The sequence below is a fragment of the Squalius cephalus genome (assembly GCF_949319135.1).
Source record: "Squalius cephalus genome assembly, chromosome: 12".
Lineage (NCBI taxonomy): Eukaryota > Metazoa > Chordata > Actinopteri > Cypriniformes > Leuciscidae > Squalius > Squalius cephalus.
In genome coordinates this window covers 4,451,672-4,474,076 of record NC_137133.1, presented here as the reverse complement: position 1 = coordinate 4,474,076, position 22,405 = coordinate 4,451,672, and the positions used below count along the sequence as shown (strand labels likewise).

Sequence of the window (22,405 nt, the reverse complement as noted above, 5' to 3'; positions counted from 1 at the left end):
AGCTTAAGAATATTGCCACGTGACCGTGCTGGTATGTCACATGTCAGCTGTTCCTCAGCTGATCGGAAGGGCCATCGATAGCTGCTTGTTTGCTCAAACCTGTGACGGGAAGCGATGGCTGAGGCCATAGCAGATACGAGAAGGCTGTATACTAAACCACAAAACCTGAACGATGCGTATGGGCCGCCGAGTAATTTTCTAGAGATTGATGTTTCCAACCCCGAGACGGTTGGCGTCGGTCGGAACAGGTTCACTACATATGAGATCAGACTGAAGGTGAGCAGCCAATGCTGGCCTGACCAGACCAGACAATCACACACTGATCTTACTTAAATACACTTTATTGAAAGGAGTGCTAATGGTACATATCACAGTGTGGTTCATTTATGTTAAGAATACCACGACTTCTGTTTACTCGTGCTTCCAGGTATAACTTTGTTTATCTTGATGGCTTGATAAATATTTCCATGACAACGTAACGTTAACTGTTTTCGTCTTTATTTAGATTTATCTAAAATATTGGACTGCAAGTCTCTGGTTAGGTGCTTGGAGTGGTTCCCTCAGAAATGAAAACTGTCATAATTTACAGACCCTCATGTTTAGCAAACCCAAATAACTTCCTTTCTTTTGTGGAACACAAAAGGAGATGTACCTGAGGCTGTCATTCAATACATTGTAACTTCATTTTATAGAAATCTAGATCCATTGGAAGTGACAGGTGACTGAAGCTGACAGTACTTAACATTTAAAAAATCTCTTTTCTTTTGTGTTCATTAGCAAGAATAAAAATCATACAGGTTTTTAAAAAAAATAATAAAAAAGTAGTAAATGACATATTTTTATATATATATATATATATATATATATATATATATATATATATATATATATATATGTATATGTGTGTGCGTATATGTATATGTGTATATATATGTGTATATATATGTATATGTGTGTAATTTATATATATATATATATATATATATATATATATATATATATATATATATATATAGCCTATATGTATATATATATATTATATATATATATATATATATATATATATGAAGACTTCAGATGCAAAAGCCTCTAAATGCCATCTGAAATTTTCTTCTAGAATGATCATTTTTATCAAGCTTGTATGTTTATGTGCAGTTATTTCACTTTAATGGCAATGAAAATTACCTATTAATTGTCATTAAAGTGAAATTACTGAACCTAAATATACGAGCTCGATAAAAAATTTCATTTTAGAAGAAAATTTCAAATGGCACTTAGAGGCTTGTCACAGATCTGAAGTCTTCATATATATATATTATATATTATTATATATATTATATATTATATATTAAATTTATTTTTTTATTTTTTTAACTATCCCTTTAATTATTCTTTTTGACACTGACCTTAAAACCTTTGTAAGCCTGACATTGTAATGATCAACTAACTTATGTTGTGCAGTGGAGTGCTTAGTTTAGTAGGAATGTCATTGTCTACAAATGACATGAGAATAAGCAGAGTTTTGAGACAAGAGTTTCAAGCTGTTTAGTTATGTGTGTGTAGATAGTGTGTGTGACCACACCCCTATGTGCAAGGCCAAGATAATGGGGCTTATAACGATAATTATGAACCTGGTGTTAAAGTACTGTTCACATCATCTTTACTAAATGAAACCTTTCAGTTTACTATTAAAATGCATTATTTATTTATTTATTTATTTTCCTTATTCGTGTCTGTGCATGCACCCAACTTAAACAGAATTGATTTCTTGCATGTTTCAGGGATTTGTCTCATGATAAAATTCATCTGAAATCACTAAGTAAATCCAGTTTATTGTAAAATTTACCACACTTACATGAGTCATTCCTAAGACATGAATCAGCTTTCTGATATTTGCACTGACAAAATGCTTACAATCAGGGTTTGTCATTAACTTTTTTGCTCACCAAACACTGTGGCTAGTGGTTTTCCAAAGTTACTAGCCTCTCTGCATTTTCACTGGCCACAATTTTGACATTGATACCATGGAAGAAAACTGCCATATAGATATTTTTAATATCTCATAATTTGGCAGCTGCTGTCACTTTAAAGGCTGGGAGTGGGACACACCAAGCCGTCACGGGTGGGCCGTCAGCGAGCGTCTGTCGGGATAGTTTTTGCGGAAAATGAGTATCATTTCAGATATTTCAGTATCGAAATCGGAAAACCGATATTTTTGACAACACTACATTGCACTTAGTTTATTATTTCAAATGCCTTTTTTAAAGACTACAATTGAAAAATGTATATATTAAAATTCGACCCGCCAAAGTTGCTAGTAGGAGTGGCTGCGTAAATCCACCTGCATTTGGCGGCGGGTGTTATTGTCTATTGTCAAGCCTTGCTTACAATCGTGATTTGTTGGCTAAATTATTTGGAATGTAAGAGGAAGTTTAGAATAGTGAGAGAAAGACACACACGTCATCTCTTTTGCATTTCTTTGTGTGTGTACTCTGTTATGCATGGATTGGACCTTACGACAGATGAATGACTGACAGCCCAAATAGCATACAACCCTCTTTTTTTTGGCTAATCTCCTAAATTATGGTAAAAACATGTTGTTATGGTACTTCAGATATCCAGGGATGCTATGAATGGACAACTAAACTAGCAAATTTGAAATATTCCTCCAAAAGCAAAACATCTTGACACTTGCAGATATGAAAGGAATAGAATAATACAGTATTGTGGATGTTTTTAAAAATGGGAACAATTGATTTGACTTTGACCTTCGTTCATTTTACTCTTCTGTAATATATTTTCTCCGTCAAATACAAAGACTACATATATGCGGCCAAAGTTATCTTTACAAAGAAAAAAACACACACATTATTTACCACAGTTTGCATCTAAAGATGGTTTAAAAAATGTTCCTCATTTTTTTTAAGTGTCAGATTTAATGCTATAGAGCTGGTAAGTCCCGCCCATCCGTAAAACCCCACTGGACCTCTAGGTTGAAAAATCGTCAATGCAAGTGAATGTGAGAAAATAATTATTTTCTGGTCCCGTTTGAATTGTGCCATGAATGTGAACATATGTTGTCTGTGAATTTTTTATATAATTTTTCATGTTACGAGTTTGACCGTATATTGTATGATTCTTTGGCTTGCAGTTGTGGAAAAGACATGACGAGAAAGACTACATGTCGCCTATGTGACGTCACCCCATAACACATTTTCCCTCCACTTGTCAAATCACGGTGCTAATGCTGCGATAATCTATGGAGACAGATCGAGATGCCTGTGTGTTTTGTACCCAAATGTCACCATTCAAACCAAACGGGCTGTTCTTTCTTCAGATTCCCGTCTGAAAGCAGCGAAGAGTTGTAGTCCACAAAGTGCTCTCACGCAAAGTCTAACCGTATCAAACTTCTACCCGCTAAATTGTAGCATTCTTCACACGAAAAATTATATTAAAAATTCACAGACAACATATGTTCACATTCATGGCAAAATTCAAACGGGACCAGAAAATAATTATTTTCTCCCATTCACTTGCATTGACGATTTTTCAATCTAGAGGTCCAGTGGGGTTAGAGGAAGGGGCGGGACTTACCAGCTCTATGTCAACTGTCAGACGACTTGACTCTTTGGTGTAATTTTCTCGTCTTCTAGTTTTTCAGCATAACACTCGATTCTTCAAAGTTGTTGTGCTTTCTTTTTTAAATGACTTCAAATACGTTATTAACTGCATTTGTTACTGCAAATTACTGTCAGTGTGAACGTTACATTTGTGACATTTGACCTTGGTGTAAGTGTGTGGCCTAGTTAGGGCTGTTGTTCTAGAAGTCATCCAAGTGGTTAAAGATTTGGGTTGGTAAACAAAAGGCTGCACTGACTATGACTATTGTGCACTTGAGCAAGGCACGTGCTGTCCCTGCAGCTTAACATTGTGACATTGCATGAAAGAAGAATTCTTTTCTTTTCTAGAATTCTGTTCTTGATACATTTGTAACAATACTTCTTGAAGTCCTCTTACCTTCAGAAGTTTTGGCGAAAGACTAAATGCTCATCAGACTCTGATATTGTTGTTGAAACTCTTCCCACTTTTTCTTCCCTAAATAGCCTAAATTCTCCTTTTGAAATGCTATACTTTTAAAAATGAAGTTCTTGCCTAAAGGAGGCGGAGGCGAAGACAAGACATTGTCACATCCCCTTACTGTCCGAAGCAGTCATTTTCCACAACTGATAAGTTGTGACAGGTGCTGTTGCGTCTGCTAATAGGCCACTGTCTTCCCAGCTTTCCTATAGTATTTTTAGCTTTCTCCTACCTACAGAGCGAGCCAGCGCCTGCCATTAGCCCAAATCTAAAGCTACTGTACTTGATTAGCGTGTAATAATTAGCATATGCGTGTAATCAGTATTATTGTGTGTCTCTGAGTCGGCGGTGACCCTGTTTTGCATAAGGGAACACCCCACACATCCCTCTCACGCTATCGCTCTCTCGCTCTAGCCCTCAAGACCGAGAGAAAGAGCGGAGCTGTCAACTTTTGATTTGCTTCTGAAGTATTCCAATCGCAACAATGAGAGGAGATAAAGAGATTCTGTTTGTATTTGTCATAGTAACACTGCCTGTGTTGATTACATGCTTTTGTGTGCCAAGGGCACTATCTTTCTTTTAGGCTCTTTCGCACCATCCATGCACGCTTTCTCTCTTTTGCTCAGTGGCCAACCATTATCCTTTCCATCGTCATATCCCACATCCCATAGATGATCCTGGCATGGTAAGTGAGAGAAAGAAGCCAAGCCATGTTTGTGTGTGTGTGTGTCTTGGAGAAGGAGCGAGAAGCTTCTTAATCCCTTCTTTTAGAGTGGAACGTGTGAATGACTATGGGGGTGCAGACCTCGTCTTAACCCCCTGCCAAACCCCCACTGGATGGCACAAAACGTGCCCATCCCCCGTCATCTCCTCCTGGTCTCGTCTCAGGATGGGCATATCTCTTCCTCAGTTCAGTAAAGTGCAGGATTCTTAAAGTTATGTTCGTTTTCATCTGTAACGTAAAAGGTCAAATTAATTTACCCTCAGTCCATTCCAAGCTTATGATTTTTCTTTCTTCCATTGAATGCAAAATGTAAATATTTTCAACATAATGAATCAGGACTGAAGTTCCACAATGACAAAAAAATTATCCATACTTGTGCACTATATTCCAAGTTTTATGGAGTCATATGTTAGCTTTGTGTGAGGAACAGACCAATATTGAAGGCATTGTTCAATAAAAATCTTGACATCTGCCCCTGCTCTCTTTGGCACGTTCATGTGAGCAGTGGCAATATCTGATTTGTGGGCATCTTTATCAGATGATTTTATCCACAATACAATACCATGATTTGTTTTTGTGATCTCACTAGCCGCGTTTCCATTACCCTTAAAATTGCGCAAATTGAAATTGCGAATTTAAAATACGCCCAATGGAAACACGTCAATTTCTCCAAAACTCTCATATATCACACAAAAAAAAAAATTATGTTTGAATGAGGTGGTTTTTCAATATTTCGCAAAACTTCATTGGAAACAGTTTTTGCGCATTTACAGTTCACTTAATGTAGATGGCGAAGTATTTTTTGACAGAAGACGAGACAGATTTCTTTATTAAACTCATAAAAGACAAAAGAATTACGGGAATACTGGATTCTAAACCACTCAGAAATGCCACAATCAAGACCTCGAAGCAGATATGAGGGAGAAACACCCAGAAACGCCTCATACGCAGCTGTTACCAAGTATAAGGGGCTTTCCTTGCCATTAGTGCTTGGATAACATGCCTACGTCTCCTTCGATTAAAAATAATGGCTAGTGCAGTGGCTGGGATATACAGGGTGGGCCATTTATATGGATACACCGTAATAACATGGGAATGGTTGGTGATATTAAAGTCCTGTTTGTGGCACATTAGTATATGTGAGGGGGCAAACTCCTCAAGATGGGTGGTGACCATGGTGGCCATTTAGAAGTCGGCCATCTTGGATACAACTTTTGTTTTTTCAATAGGAAGAGGGCCATGTGACACATCAAACTTATTGGTAATGTCACAAGAAAAACAATGGTGTGCTTGGTTTCAACGTAACTTTATTCGTTCATGAGTTATTTACAAGTTTCTGACCACTTATAAAATGGATTGTCAATGCAACCCTGTTCTCCCACTCTTCACACACTGATAGCAACACCGCAGGAGAAATGCCAGCACAGGCATCCAGTATCCGTAGTTTCAGGTGCTGCACATCTCGTATCTTCACACCATAGAGAATTGCCTTCAGATGACCCCAAAGATAAAAGTCTAAGGGGGTCAGATCGGGAGACCTTGGGGGCCATTCAACTGGCCCACGATGACCAATCCACTTTCCAGGAAACTGTTCATCTAGGACATATCACCAACCATTCCCATGTTATTACGGTGTATCCATATAAATGGCCCACCCTGTACATTGATATACCATGTAAACATCCCAACATCTGTCGCCATGATTTTTGGAATGACTTATCGCTAGAGGAAACAAGTAATAAAAACTCTGACGTCATGGGATCACAACACTAAGAGATAGTAAATCTTTTCCTGGATTTTTTTTGTGCGTTCCCGAGATTAGACCTTCCTTAACATAATGCCGATAACCTGAAGTCTCTAGGTGGTCTGGTTGAGGAGTAGATAGAAGTGCAAGATTGGTGCGCACAGACAGAACAGAAATCATGAGTTAACAATGGCAATTTTGTCCGGTGGAAAATTGCGCTAAAAATGACGTTTCAGTCGCATTACATTGGTTAATGGAAACACCGTCATTTATCAATAGTTTTTTTATCGACATTTAGAAAATATCGAAAAAGTTTCGCGCAAATCTGTAATGGAAACGTGGCTACTGACTCAATGATCCAGTTGCTGAAGTTGTGCCGAATTGTGTCTGTTGCGAAGCTAACACTGGGTTAACTTAAAAAAAATTAAGCAACCAGCTGCCAATAAGCAAACAATAAAGTACTATTCTAACTTATAAGAAACAAGGTCTCACAGTTGTATGTCCCTGAAGTCCACTAAACTCAAAACTCCTTAGCAGTTATTGATATTTAATTGAACAAACCTAAACAAAATGAACACTATTCATGCAAATGGTGAGTGATGACTAAAAATAAAACGCTAAATAGAATTTAAGTGATTGCAAGGTGGAATGGTTCTGCCTCAGATGGTTTTGCTGAACTCAGTCAAACCGAGCATGCTCAATAGCCTAACTTCACCACCAAACTTGACATAAGTTTTCACAATTTAATATTACAAGTTGCTCATACAAAAGTTGACTTTACTTACTTTTTTTTCCTACCTTTAAAATAGAGTGTGTCTAACAAAATAGAAGTTGGATTATTATTACAGTGTATCATATACTTCAGAAGTCATGAAAATGTACCACATGAGTTGTGTGGACCACTTTTATGCTACTTTCATGGTGCTTTTGCATTCTCTTTGAAGCCTGAAAGCCTCAGTCCCCATTCATTGTACTTGTATGGGAAAGTGAGAGCAGTGCAATAATTCAGAATCTTTCCTTTTGTGTTTTGCTAAAGAAAGAAAGTCAAACGGGATTGGAACAACATTAGGGTGAGTAAATGACAGAATTTTTGGGTGAACTACATCTTTAAGGTCTGTTTTCTGCCTAATTTCCCAGTGTGTTAAGTATCTTCTTTTGCTCATGAAAAAAAAAAAAAGTTCAAATAGAGAACAGTTGCTTTATCTCATAATATGAAGAAAGTAACTTTAGAACCTTAAGCAACTGAATATTGACAGTCTTTCACTTTATGGATTATGCAACTATGCAACTTTGTAACTTGGATGCGTTCTTGGAATAGTTTTATTGGGTTTGTCACACACATTTAGAGCTCATATTCACATGACCGCAGCACATAAGCAGGAACACAGATAAAGACTTACAGTATATGCTGATATAAGCTCTGTTTGTTGGCTTCTGTTCATATAATTTCTTACAAAATCCATATTGCGTTTACATTGCTAAAGTTGAGTGACATGATGAGACCACTGACTGTGCACGAAAACCATCCGAGGGAGGACTTCGGGATTCAATGTTGTTTACAGACAGGAGAATCCTCAGCCGACCCCCCCCCCCCTGCGTTTTTGTATACAACACTCTCTTTCCCTATCCATCTTTCACTCCCTTCTTCACCTCCTCCTCCTCGTCATCCCCCTTTAATTCTTTTTTTCCAATTTCCAAAAAGCCCTCTCTCTCGCTCTCCCTTTCTGCCATTACTAAAAATGGCTTGCTTGCCTGGTTGTCAGTCCCAGTCAAGTGTAATCCAAAGTCTACAGCATCCTCCCCGACAACTATTTTAATGGTAATGGGCAGCATATTGTATCAAGGCTACCATATCCTACTTGAGATGACAGTATCAAAAGTGGGAGTTGATGCTATTGGAACAAAGACAGGGGGCAGCTTTTTGCCAGAGTGAGGGTGTTGGGGTGGTGGGTGGGTGTGTTTGCGTGCATGTGTGTGTGAGAGAGAGCGACTTGTGTGTAGAACACGGAGGGGGATGATGGTGGAGGGGCGCGAGTGCTCTCATTGTCCCTCTGTCCTCTTCTCTTTGGAGCTATGATGCGATGAGATGGCATTGTGCTTCCATTTTTGCTACTTTTATTTTGAAAAAGAGAGAGCAGAGCGGAGAGATGAAATGCTCGCTCTTAAACTTGACTTGATCCGACTCGCTAAAAGCTAATGCATAGCCAGCACAGAGCCCTTACGCTGGGTGAGGTGACCTCTCTCGGCTGTTTTTTCACTGCCCTCTCTCTCCTCCTAATGAGGCTACACCATTGTCCCCCACACACACATGCATCTAAAAAAGAGGAGAGAGACCGGGATTCTGCCATCTCCTCATATCGGCATAAGCCATGTGGAAGCTTTTAACAGTGTGGAAGAGTGACTAAAAGAAAGAGCGCTTTTAGTGCACCTTTCACACAATTGGCTATTTTTGGGTGTTGTGCATAAAATGCACCTGGTCTGTATCTCCCTCTTTCTCGCTTCGACTTTTTCTTACTCGGGCAGTCTGTCCCATTCTTGACAGGTTGTTTTGTTTTCATTTTGACATTTTTAGGTTGTTTTTTAACCTATTTTGTTTGGAGCATTTAGAGAAAATTATGTATTGATACCTTGACCATACCTGCTAAATCTTGAAGACAGAATCTATGGGTCAACATGGCTCGGGTAGACACAATTCTGACCAACAAAAGGACTGTTTGTGCACATACTTTTTATTAAAAAAAAATAAAAATTAAAAATTTGCAGTGCGTAGGATATCTTAAATGTTTTTTTAAACAAGTCTCTTATGCAAAGCATGACTGCATTTATTTGATCAAAAAATGTGGTTATGTTGTAAAATATTCTTGCAATTTAAAATAGCTGTTTTCTATTTTCATATAAATGAAATGTATTCATTTGATGGCAAAACTGAATTTTCAGTATTATTCTTTAGTATAATTCAGCATTATAGCATTATTATATTATAACTTCAGTCATCAGTGTCACATGATCCTTCAGAAATCAGTCTAATATGCTGATTTGGTACTCAAGAAACATTTCTTGTTATTATCAATTTTGAAAACAGCAGCTTAATATTTTTGTCAGAACCATGATCATTTTTTTTTCAGAAATCTTTAAAAAATAGGATATGGTGGCCCCGTAGTGCACAACACAACAAAATTTACCTGGGTCTGCGCAGTAGCGACTTCGGGACCAGAGTCTGCGCAGTAGCGACCTCGGGACCTCGGGACCTGGGTCTGCGCAGTAGCGGCCTCGGGACCTGGGTCTGCGCAGTAGCGACCTCGGGACCTGGGTCTGCGCAGTAGCGGCCTCGGGACCTGGGTCTGCGCAGTAGCGGCCTCGGGACCTGGGTCTGCGCAGTAGCGGTCTCGGGACCTGGGTCTGCGCAGTAGCGACCTCGGGACCTGGGTCTGCGCAGTAGCGACCTCGGGACCTGGGTCTGCGCAGTAGCGACCTCTGGACCTGGGTCTGCGCAGTAGCGACCTCTGGACCTGGGTCTGCGCAGTAGCGACCTCTGGACCTGGGTCTGCGCAGTAGCGACCTCGGGACCTGGGTCTGCGCAGTGGCGGCCTCGGGACCTGGGTCTGCGCAGTGGCGACCTCTGGACCTGGGTCTGCGCAGTGGCGACCTCGGGACCTGGGTCTGCGCAGTGGCGACCTCGGGACCTGGGTCTGCGCAGTGGCGGCCTCGGGACCAGGGTCTGCGCAGTGGCGGCCTCGGGACCTGGGTCTGCGCAGTAGCGACCTCGAGACCTTAGTCTGCGCAGTAGTGTGCAGGAAGTAAAGCCGCGAATTCAAGGCCCTGCCCTCACTCTCACAGAATCAATCGCAAGCACACGCCCCTGCACTTTTTTAAGTGGCCTCTGTATGCTCTGTTCCTCCGTTCTGCTTCAATTTTGATGTCTGCTGATTGCAGTATGACAAGAGGCTTGTTAAAAAAAGGTAAATACAACTTCTAACCACATAGTCCTATTTAAAAAGTAACACTACTTCGCCCAGAGAACCTGTCAATCACAGCTGTCAATCATGACGTCACACCACCATTTTTATTGCATCAAGTAACTAACTAAAAACAAACTTTTGAACTTACATCAGATTGATAAAAACTACAGCAAATGACAGAAACCATCTTTGGAAAAAAGATATTTAAGTGTCTTTTTTCGAGACGCTTTGGCTTAATTTTTCAGGGCTTGTGCGGCACGCTTGGTTAAAACGTATCATTTATTATAATATAATTTGATAAAAATAAAAACCATTTGGTGAATTGCAAAAAGTACATAAAGGTATTATTGGCACAATTTCACCTGTAATACGTCAGTCTGGTCACTAGGAACCTACCACAAGCTCCTTTCTTTTCATTTCTTTTTTTCTTCTACCACAAAAAAACCTTTAGGTGAATTACAGTAGGCCTAATGTTTTTATAAAAAACAAATTGTGTACTGTGCATACAGGGAAGTGTTGACACAATTTCACCTGTTGTAAGTCAGTCTGGTTAATAGGAACTACAACCTTTGAAACATGATAAAAGGAAAAAAAAGTTTACAAAAAATTCCTAAAAAATAGTTGTTTACTGTAAATACATGAAGGGAGGTATTGGAAAAATGTCACCTGTAGTAAGCCAGTCTACTACCAATACATTCAAGCTTTGGATTTGTAACATGTCTGCTTTTGAATGTTAAAAGTAATTTTAATTAGGCTAATACAAATTTTACGTTTTAACAACTTGGAGGAATTGGCAGACGTTCTCTTAGGGATCATGTGCTGTGGTAGCGCGTCAAAGCATTCTCGAGTATAAATGCAGCTATAATGCACATAGGTGATTTTGGATTAATAAATGTCGATATACAATGGTTAGCTACATACTGTTAAAACTAATTGTGGTGTTGATATATTTTTTAGACTGCTGACTCTATAGAACAGTGGCATGGAAAACGAGTTTTACCGTGCTCAGAGAGCCCTCTAGTGGTCGAGAGCATTTCCGTTGTGTTGTGGCTCATTTCCGTTGTGTTAGTTAGTTACTAAGTATACTTTATTGTCCTTTTTCAGGAAATTTGTCTTGGACTCAAAGCTGCATTAGTACACAACATATACATACACACACAAACCAAAAAGAAAAGAGTTAAAAAAAACTACATTACTACATCTTGCTATTTAACATATTAATAGATACAGGAATAAATTGTGTTGTGGCTTAATTTCGTTGCGCTGTTAAATTAGAACAGCATTTATTTGAAATGGAAATATTTTGTAAATGCCTTTACTGTCACTTTTGATCAATTTAATGTGCTTGCTGAAAAAAAAGTTTTAGCCTAATTGCTTTCAAAACAACAACAAAATTCTTACTGACCCCAAAACTTTTGAACAGCAGTGTATTTTAAATGTATCATTATATTGTAGTGCTTGCTGTGACCTAACAAGATAATGTATTAAGTTTCCAGCAACAAGCTATGCCTTGTCACACTGAATGTGTACATGACACAACATACTCCTAGCCGATCAGAACATATTTAATGTTTAATACAGCTATGTAGAGCGGGATTTTGCACCAGTGAGCTTTCACTGTGGGCAGGGCTACTGAGTGCAAACAAATTAGAAACCAAGTGATCAACAAAATGTTGATTTCCCACATGCACAACCGTCAAAAACTCTGATTAACATGGAAGACGGAGCTTTTATTGCTTGATGCATTATCGCAGCGCTCTTAAGTTTAGCCGCAGTGTTATGATTTATGATGAGAAGGCTTGGTTTGTAATGAGTCCTGTTAGTGGCCAACTAGAGAGAATTAAAAAACAGACATCATTAAATATCCCACGGAGCTTACAGAATTAACATAAAAACCACCCAAGAGAACATAGCTGACCATCAGAGAGTCTCTAAGCATTTGATCGTCTCGTCTAACACTGAGTCTCATTACCTGCCAGTTTAATCATGTCATACCGTTCCCCTCTCCATATGCTCACAGGTATTGATGGACCTCTTGAAAAGCCCCGTCTTAGCCGCAGCGCAAGGCTGCTGTCTTAATGAATTGGGCTGTTTTCATCTGCTCATTGAGTGTTTGATGTGTAAGGGCTTCCGTCTGTGTGGTTAACTTTGGTTGCCACGGTAATCAGGCCCTTTGTTGGGCTGTTTTGTTTGCTTGTCTCAGGTTTGATTGAGATCATTAGCAGTGAGGGGAGGACAGTCAAACTCTTTGGAGTTTACATCTGCAGCTGTACACAGTGTGATGTACCCCTCCTTTCTCTTTGCACACGCACACAAATACAACACTGCTCTCGTCACACATTTTTGTTGAAGTGTAATTAGTGGTGCTTGCAAGCGTCACTATTACTATTGCTCATACTTGGTGTGAGGGATTTGAACAACCCCCTAAAGTAGTAAACTATAGCATGCAACTGTTCCTGTGAAGTGCAGCTTGTTGTGTAATATTACTTTTGTACTTCGTTTAGTTTTTGGCAAGCAATCAATAAGAATTTACCAATTGAAAATAAATGTTTTGTATTTTAACATGTTATTATGTATTTATTATGTGATGGCAAAGCTGAATTTTTAGCAGCCAGCACTTCAGTATTTACCTGAGATTTGGCGCCAAATTACAGGTGGAGAAATATGACTTTAGAAAGATGGCTGCTTAATTATTTTATTTCTTCACAGAAATTGGTAGATCTATTAATAAAGATTTTTGACCCTTGTTGTAGGGATGTCAAATGCCCTGGTACTAAGAAAAAAGAAAAAAAAGTTGACGGTACCAGCATTTCTGCAGTACTGTATAGATTACAAGCACTGAACAAAATTATAAACGCAACACTTTTGTTTTTGCCCCCATTTTTAATGAGCTGAACTCAAAGATCTAAAACTTTTTTTCTATGTACACAAAAGGCCTATTTCTCTCAAATATTGTTCACAAATCTGTCTAAATCTGTGTTAGTGAGCACTTCTCCTTTGCCGAGATAATCCATCCACCTCACAGGTGTGGCATATCAAGATGCTGATTAGACATCATGATTATTGCACAGGTGTGCCTTAGGCTGGCCACAATAAAAGGCCACTCTAAAATGTGCAGTTTTACTGTATTGAGGGGGTTTCTATTTACATTGTGTTTTTACAAGCGCTGAGTAGGCTTGCTGCGATACCGCACACCGATTACATCACTTGCCCATCGTGGCAATGCCCCCCCATTGTTGTTTTGATTTATTTATAGTAATAAAAATAATTTAGTTCAGTTAGAGAACAGATTAAGAATTAAAAAAATGAACACGTCTGCTTAGTTCAACATGAGCTAAACAAGAGTCGTGGCACAGATCAGCAACAGGAGTCAGATTTCATTTATCAAGTGACGAGAGTGAGGTCAGCTGAGCTGACTGACAAGAGGACGACGGAAGATTTGGTTTCAAAGCGTAATATAAAAGCGTCCATTTGGCAATTTTTTGGATTTAAACCCAATTCTGATAGGGAACCTGCAAAGGGTTAGTTGTGTTTTTCATTAAGAATAATAATGAACCCATAATTCAAGCAATTGCCGCCCCCGAATTGTTGTTAATTCGAAAAATTCAGATAGTTTTTGCACGCTTGCGAAACTTTTCATTATAACCAACTTATATTTTTCTCATGTGGACAACCATAAAAATAAATTTGCATGGCACCTCAGTTATAAAACTCATGCATTCGGATGGCGATTTATTCACGGTGGAGGAGTGAGTTTTGTGACTATGCAAAACAGTTGCATAGAACATACTAGGGATCGACCGATATGGATTTTTTAGTGCCGATACCGATTTTTTTTTCATCAGCCTTAGCCGATGACCGATACGGGCTGCCGATTTTCTTGGGCCGATATTTGGAGCCGATACTGCTTTTGCTCACTCAATTTACATCATAAAAATGACACAATGATGATAACAAATGTTACAAGTCTCAATTTAAAAAAGGAACATTTATTGAACTTAAAAAAAATATTTGACTAATATTAAAAACATGTGAGGTAGAACAAGTAAAAAAAAAAAGTTATGTGCTGAAAATACTGAAAATAAATATTTAAGCATCATTCAAATTCTGAAAATAAATTCTAAAAATAAATATTTAAGCATAAATAAAATAATTACACTATTGCACACAACAAGCAAGCAGCATAATAAACGTCTGTCGTTGCTATGCAACCATGAACTGCGCTCTCCATGATGACGAGGAAGTAAGGATTAATTTATTTCCTGCCCTTTACGACTACATATATTTATGGAGATGAGAAATAAAAACCCGCCCTGTCCAGCTATGATCAGCTGTGCGGCCGAGCTTTCGATGTTGTCATGGAAAGGTCAGTTGTTTTTTGTCACATGACCTGCGTGCGCTTGCGGCATTCTGAAAAGTTTAGATGTTTTCATCTCACCACGGCATAGGAGCGCCTGGACAAACGAGCGCGCTGCATCGCATGCGTGTCACAACCGCGTCGCTTCTTTTATGAGCACACGTCCAAACCTCAGCCAGGTGGTCGCTGAATAAAACTCCCACAAATATCACGGAATCACGGAACAATGTCAGCATTATTTAATCCTATGACCAGTGTTCGTAACAGCTGCCGTATGCATATGGATAGCCTCAAAACTTAGCTATTTGCAGCTCCCTAAATACAATGACAAGCAGTTTTATAGATGAGGCATTCGTGTTTTCCATTTGGACCCACAAACTTGTTTAGCTATAGTTGCACGCACATATAGAGCAACGTGTTTCCACTTTCAAAGTGTATGGCAATATTTCAGCTAAGACAAACAGTTAAAAGATGCTTTGAAAGTTTAAAACTTGCCGTTGTCTTGAAGAGGCTTCCAGCACTGTGTGGGAGGGGCAGTGCATGGGCTGCACGTAAACTGCAGCGTCTCCAGCAACAGAGCTGCCTGCGGACGCCTGTCTGTAAATAATGCCTGGAAAAAACTATCGGCGAACGCAGCAAACCCGCAAATATCGGCCCGATTTATCGGCCGATCGATATATCGGTCGATCACTAGAACATACCGGCCAAAAATACACTGAAATTGTCAAGTTGGCACATAAATAGCTTGTCCTCAGTATATATCAGTTTCAGTGACATTTGGAAGAAGGGAATTCAGCCGTCCATAGTATATCAGTGAGGATAGATTGGCCACTTTTTAAAACCAGCTGTAGAATTGGTGCGCTAGTACTACAGGGATATTTAAAATGTAATAATATTCCTTAAGTTATCTACTATTGACCATTGAATTTGTTTTCATTGATGTATTGTGCCTTGCCCTGAATGACTTCAAATAGCTCCTCTATTAGAAGATGTAAGTCTGACAAATTTCTTCTTTTGCAGTAAGGGGAATAGATGACGAACTTATTTGTAATGATTTTTTTTTCAATCTTCTCCCCTCTTTCACCTTGTTAACACAACACTTAAGCCGTAGAGTGAAATAAGAAACAAAACCTGACCTATTGACACCTTCATACAGCCTCATCATTTCTTATTCAACTTCATTTTAAGAAGTTTTGTAGATAAATGGGCTTTCACCCTTGGCCTAAGAACTAATCCTGTTCAATAACTAACTAACTCTTCCTCTCGCACACCACATAATAGTCCCGAAACTATGACATTATTGTCATGAGTGTGTGTATTAAATTACCTGTTACCGTGATCAATTGACATGGGGATTAACTTCTTTAGACCTGCTTACTTAGTGGAACCTAAACCCAGTGGTCCAGCCATTCACACAGTATTAGCAAGCACCTCAGCAAGGTTGCTACTAAATGCTTCCTCAGCACTGCAGTTACCCTGATCTCATAGCCGTTGAGTTAATCCCCGTCTCATGTGACCGCGTGGGTTGAAGGAATGTCCAAGGGTTATAAAAATTCAAATTGTAAGGTTAGAAAAATTATTCATTAGGTTACTGCAAATAAAAATTAAACGTAAATGAAAAAAATTGAAGATATAAACACTTGAGGGGATAGTTCACCGCAAGTGTTTTCAGAATTAAAATTCCTGTCATTGTTTACTTGCCCTCATGTTGGTGCAAAATGGTATGATTTATGTTTTATGTCAAGCCATATTAAGTCATATTAAGTTGTATATTTTGCGTAACACAAACAAATATTTTAGGGCTGTCAAACGATTAATCGCGATTAATCGCATCCAAAATAAAAGTTTGTTTTACATAATATATGTGTGTGTATGGTGTTTAATTATTTTCTATATATAAATACACACACATGCATGTATATATTTAAGAAATATTTGCATGTATATACTGTGTATATATATTTATATTATATATAATTTATATTATATATAAATATTTTATATATAAATAACACATTTTTCTTAAATATATATGCATGTGTGTGTATTTATACATAGAAAATAATTATACTCCATAAACACACATATATTATGTAAACACAAACTTTTATTTTGGATGCGATTAATCGCGATTAATCGTTTGACAGCCCTAAAATATTTTGAAGAATGTTTCCAACTGTTTTTGTCCATTATATACCTATCATTAAACTTTTTAAAGGGGACCTATTATGCCCCTTTTTACAAGATGTAATACAAGTCTCAGGTGTCCCCAGAATGTGTCTGAAGTTTCAGCTCAAAATACCCTACAGATCATTTATTATATCATGTTTTAAATGCATTTTTGAGTGGAAGGAAAAACATGCTGTTTTCGTACATGTATCTTTAATGCAATTAGCTGGTGTTCCCCGCCCCGCTTTCATCTCTTTCATGCTTTAAAGCAATATCAGTCTAAACTTCTGATATATGGTTTTCTGAGCGCACACATCCGAAGCACGTGCGCAGAAAGCTGGATGTCAGACTGCGCGTCCCGTAAGTATTAAACTAAGTTCTCTTTCACGTCTCATTGCGCTTAAAGGGTTAGTTCACCCAAAAATGAAAATTCTGTCAGTAATTACTCTCCCTCATGTTGTTCCAACCCCATAAGACCTTCGTTCATCTTCTGAACACAAATTAAGATATTTTTGATGAAATCTGAGAGCTGGCTCACTCCTTCATAGGCTTCTATGTAATCGATATCTGCCATCCCAGAAAAGTTAGTAAAGACAAAATAGTCCAAGTGACTACAGTGGCTCAACCTTAAGTTTATCAAGCGGTTGTACGTCAGAACGTAGGCTCACTATTTGAGCGTTCTGACGTACAACCCTGAAGCTCTGCGCTGTTACTCTACGTGAACTCACTCAGAGGCCCACACAGAAGAAAATGAATAGTTGAATAAAGTCTTTATTTTTGGGGGGGTTTGCACACAAAAAGTTTTCTTGTAAACTATCACTTTAAGTTGTGATGAATTTATATATTTGGAAAGAGTTACAATTCTGTTTAAAAGTTTGGGGTCAGTAATAAAAAAAGAAAAGAAAGAAATGTAAAAAATTTGAAAAAAAAAAAAAAAATTTAATAATGTGAATATTATTACGATTTAAAATGTGTTCTATTTTAATATACTGTATAGGCCTATATAAAAATGTAATTTATTAAGGATGCACCGCATGCATTAAGATATGTTTGTTAAGCCCCTTTCACACAGATTCCGGAAAATACACGGATAAAGTGACCCAGGATTTTACCCGGGTTCGTTTGATTTTGGTTCATTCACACTGCCAGTGATTTTCTGGAATCAGAGAGCGCATTCACACACAACCCGTAACGATCGAACGATCCCGGCTTCGAGCGTCATCTACGACACAGCATTTTTACGGCTTTTGTTCACACAGCGCGCGTTCCGGGACTGAACACGGCAATGTTACTAGGTCCCCAACCCGGCATCGATGCCGGCATCAATCCCGGGTCGTGTTTGCGTTCACACAGAAGGCGTTCTGGCAATTTCCTGGCAATTTCCCGGCAATTTTCCGGGATCATCGCGTTGTGTGAAAGGGGCTTTAGTTAATTGCTGCATCATCTAATCATTGTCATTGAACATGGATTGGATCCATTTAACATTCAACAGGCCTACATAAATACATCAGATCAAAGATACATATGAATATTTTGCAATATTATGCTGCTGTCACTTTAAGAGGTGCATATCCAATATACTGATACACGTGTGTTTTATAACTCTTTACGTTCACTTTAGCCATAACCGACTGTTTTTACTAGGATACTCACCAAGATGGGCATTTTGATATAATTTTATGTGATTCTTTTCTGTTCAAGTGCATGAAGCGAAAGAGAGCTTAATTCAGGATTTGGTTGTGCTGATTAATATTTTGTGAAAACTGATACAGTTTTTTTAGGATTTTTTTCATGAATAGATACATTAATTTTAAATTGAAATTGTTTGTAACATTATAAATGTCTTTCCTGTCAATTTTGATCAATATAGTACATCTTTTCTAAATAAAAGTATAATTATTTTTTTCTTCAAAATGACCACAAACTTTTGAACGGTAGTGAAGATTAAAAGGTGCAATCAGTAATTTACTAATGTTACAAATTATTCACTCACACGAGACTCCTGTCATGTCACCCATCTAAAAAAAAGTGATTTTATTCCACATAGGTCGGGTCACATGATCAGCTAAATGCAACTCATTTTGTTACTATCTTCTTTTTTGTTACTATTATCACTTTATCTTCCTTAACAATTTAATGACGACCTACTTCTAACACCGTGACAAAAAATTAGCGAGCACACCTTCAGTGAAACATTGTTTAATGAGATTAGAAGAAAAACAGATATGGGTCAGATTGATAGAGAAGGGGAAACAAGCAGAGATGGATAAAGATTGAAAAAATAGAGATGGGGAAAGCTGAAGTAGTGAGTATTTCGTCAATGTTCCTCATTGTGTGGAGAGAGCTACGCTTTCTGAAGGGACCCTCTCAAGGCTAAAAACATGACTTGGAAGCAGCTGAAGAGGTGGAGGGAGAGTGAGCGATGGAAAGAGGAATGGTCTTGGAGTAACTGAGGATCGATGAACATTTCAACTCTTCCTGTCCAATTAGGGCCCACGTGAGACTTTGTCCCCAAAGCACACATTCATTTATTCGTTTAACTTACTGTCTCCTCCACCATGCATTCATCTGTTTTGAGTCTGCCTCAAGCAAATCGAGCAAATATTGATCTGTACTTTTATTCCCATCTGTGTGTTCGTTACTTGTGCTGCCTTTTGCCTCTTCAGCTTCTCCTTGAATGCTGTCATCGGGCTGTTCTTTTATTTCATAAACATCTGCCTCTCCAGTGACCCTGTTTTAGTGTCTCAGTGGGCCTTTTTGTGGACTTTACCTATTTATTTAATGCTTTACTCTAATACTGAACTGGGTTTCATTGAAGTATTGATGCTGTTCAGCTGCGCTGTCAGTCCTTCAAACTGTTTTCAAGTTTCAAAGGTTTTCAAACTACTTTTATAAAAGATGTAGGTCTTTTTTTTTAAACTGCCTCTCTTAATCTGAGATTGATGTGATTTGTTTCTGATGTTGTTTGTCTGTTCTTGTTCTCCACAGACAAACCTCCCCATATTCAAGCTGAAGGAGTCACGTGTCCGGAGGAGATACAGCGACTTTGAGTGGCTGAGAGGAGAGCTGGAGAGGGAAAGCAAGGTGAAGGATGGATGAGTGAAATTATACTGTTGGTTTGGTTGGAACATCGCACGAATGCTCAGACTGAGGCATTTTATCATCCTTCCATCCTACTGAATACTATCAGACTTGTTGTAAGGGTCCAGTTCAACTAGATGCATTTAAGTATCTAGTAGTAATGTTTTTTTGTTTTGTTTTTCAATCATTGGATTGGAAATGATTCTGTAGTTCAGGTAATGGCGTTTGAAGTGATTGTAAGAGACCTATGATTGCATTTGGAGATGTATGTAAAGTGAATGAAGTGCTTGTATTTCAAACAGGTGGTAGTTCCTCCTCTTCCTGGAAAGGCTCTGTTCAGGCAGCTCCCGTTCCGTGGGGATGATGGTATATTTGACGACTCTTTCATCGAGGAACGGCGGCAAGGCCTAGAACATTTCCTCAACAAGTGAGTCACAAGATCCTCCTGACAACTTTAATCTTTGGGTTTACCTTCACATTCAGTTGAACCATCGAGTAGGAAAAGACCATTCTTCTAAATCACTATAAAACAGGACAAAATTAACTTCAAATTTAACAGTTGACAGGTTTATTTTTACAGACTAAGTAGATTTTGTTAATTTGGCAGATTCTTCTATAAAAAGCTCATGACTTTGGAGATGCTAGCACCATGTTATACTGTTTGATTGCAGCATCTTTATGCCCAACATTCAGTTCTCAATGCTAAAGTACTTCTCCACTAATATTCACAACCTGTAAAGCTGAATTATAAGCAAAATGATGTCAACTTTTCTTTGTTGTTTATCCTATTTATCTTTCATTCAAAATGTTGACAAAAATATAATCTTTAAATGGAGTAAAATTCTAGAAAGAAGTGACAGCCTATTTTGCACATATTGAAGGTGCCATTATTATTGAAGGACACTGTATGTATCCATGATGCATTGTGGGAATAAAACTATTTATCCTTGCGATTTTTTTCTTGATATGACAAGATTTACGTAGTCCTCTATTGCGTGTCCTTCCTCTTCACTTCTTTTGGCCTCAGCACATCTGAACTGTTTCTGTAAAGAAGAGTTGAAGCGGTTATCTTGATAACATAACACAAGAGTTTTTCCTCTTTCCGCTAATTTGCAGTTTTTAGGTTAAGGTACTTCAGTGAAAGAGAAAAACATACACTTGCCAGCCTTTGTGTCATCCGATGTCTTCCCTCACACTTTTTTTCCTTCTCTCATAATTACCTACAGAATGATCAAAACTGATGAGAGGCCACAAGTGCACCAGCTTTACTTTTTACATTTGTTTTATTTTTGATGTGTAATTTATGATAATTGCGAGTGAAATTACAGGCATGCATACCTTTTCCCTACAAGATGTTGTGTGCACTCCTGCTTATTTTTGATCCGAGGTGCCGTTCCCCCGACGACTGAGACAATAAAAGTTACAGTTCGATTGTAATTATTTGCTGTGATTGCAGACTTTGCCATTATCTTTGTTTCATGTGCAAATGTGCCGGCTCTACCTGTTTGAATTTTAATACGAGCCGAACAGCTGTAAATTAGGTTTGAAGAAAGAAAGGATATGGAGGTAATTAAGATGTTTTTTTTTTTTTTCTTCAACCAAAAATTCCTGAATTAAATATCATTGTTCGGTACTAATAGCACCTGGGGAAGGGGGAAGCATGCCCATCATACTTCTCGACTATGTGTGTGTGGATTTGAACAGCATGTCTTTATATTGCCTCTCCCAAACCTGAAAATGATTCTCTGTCATCTTGACTTATAACATCATGGGCATCATGTAATTTTCGAGGTGTGAGTGTCCTTTTTTATTCCATTGGAAGCTGGAATAGAGCTAATGGTAAAATAATTAGTTTAATTAGCATGATTGCTCATTCTACTTTTTTTAAGATATGCGTAATTAAATTTTGATATTATCGCTCTGAAATTCAAGCTGGATGATTTATGATCTGAAAAAAGATGCAGCGAAACGTCACAGCCTCCTAATAATACCTAAGAGTTGCATCTTGATTGGGGTCAAATCTCTCATCAAATCTCTCTCTCTCCCTCCCTCCCTCCCTCTACAATGTGCATCCTTGCATAATATTTTTATGATGGCTAATGTGCCTTTTGTGGTCTGATTTTCCAGAGTGGCTGGTCATCCATTGGCCCAAAATGAGCGCTGCCTGCACATGTTCCTACAGGATGAGTCCGTGGATAAAAGCTACACCCCTTCCAAAATTAGACAAGCCTGAACCGGTCTGGACTCTACACACACATACACACACACACACAAAAAAAAACATGGCCCACAAG

General features: G+C 38.3%; 1 protein-coding gene across 1 annotated transcript; it reads left to right on the top strand.

The window, feature by feature from the left end:
* The first annotated feature begins 4 nt into the window (after positions 1–4).
* Positions 5–22,394, top strand: snx3 (sorting nexin 3). Its single transcript, XM_079887242.1, has 4 exons — positions 5–276; positions 20,019–20,114; positions 20,414–20,538; positions 22,239–22,394. Exons 1-4 carry the CDS (start codon positions 115–117, stop codon positions 22,342–22,344), a joined length of 489 nt encoding a protein of 162 aa, XP_079743368.1. The 5' UTR covers positions 5–114; the 3' UTR covers positions 22,345–22,394.
* The last annotated feature ends 11 nt before the right edge of the window (positions 22,395–22,405 follow it).

Bases quoted from the DNA above. Each gene is read 5' to 3' on its own strand.
- snx3 (XM_079887242.1), top strand. From the start codon at position 115: ATGGCTGAGGCCATAGCAGATACGAGAAGGCTGTATACTAAACCACAA. The intron at 277-20,018 runs GTGAGCAGCCAA...TGTTCTCCACAG, and splicing joins CATATGAGATCAGACTGAAG to ACAAACCTCCCCATATTCAA. The intron at 20,539-22,238 runs GTGAGTCACAAG...CTGATTTTCCAG, and splicing joins CTAGAACATTTCCTCAACAA to AGTGGCTGGTCATCCATTGG.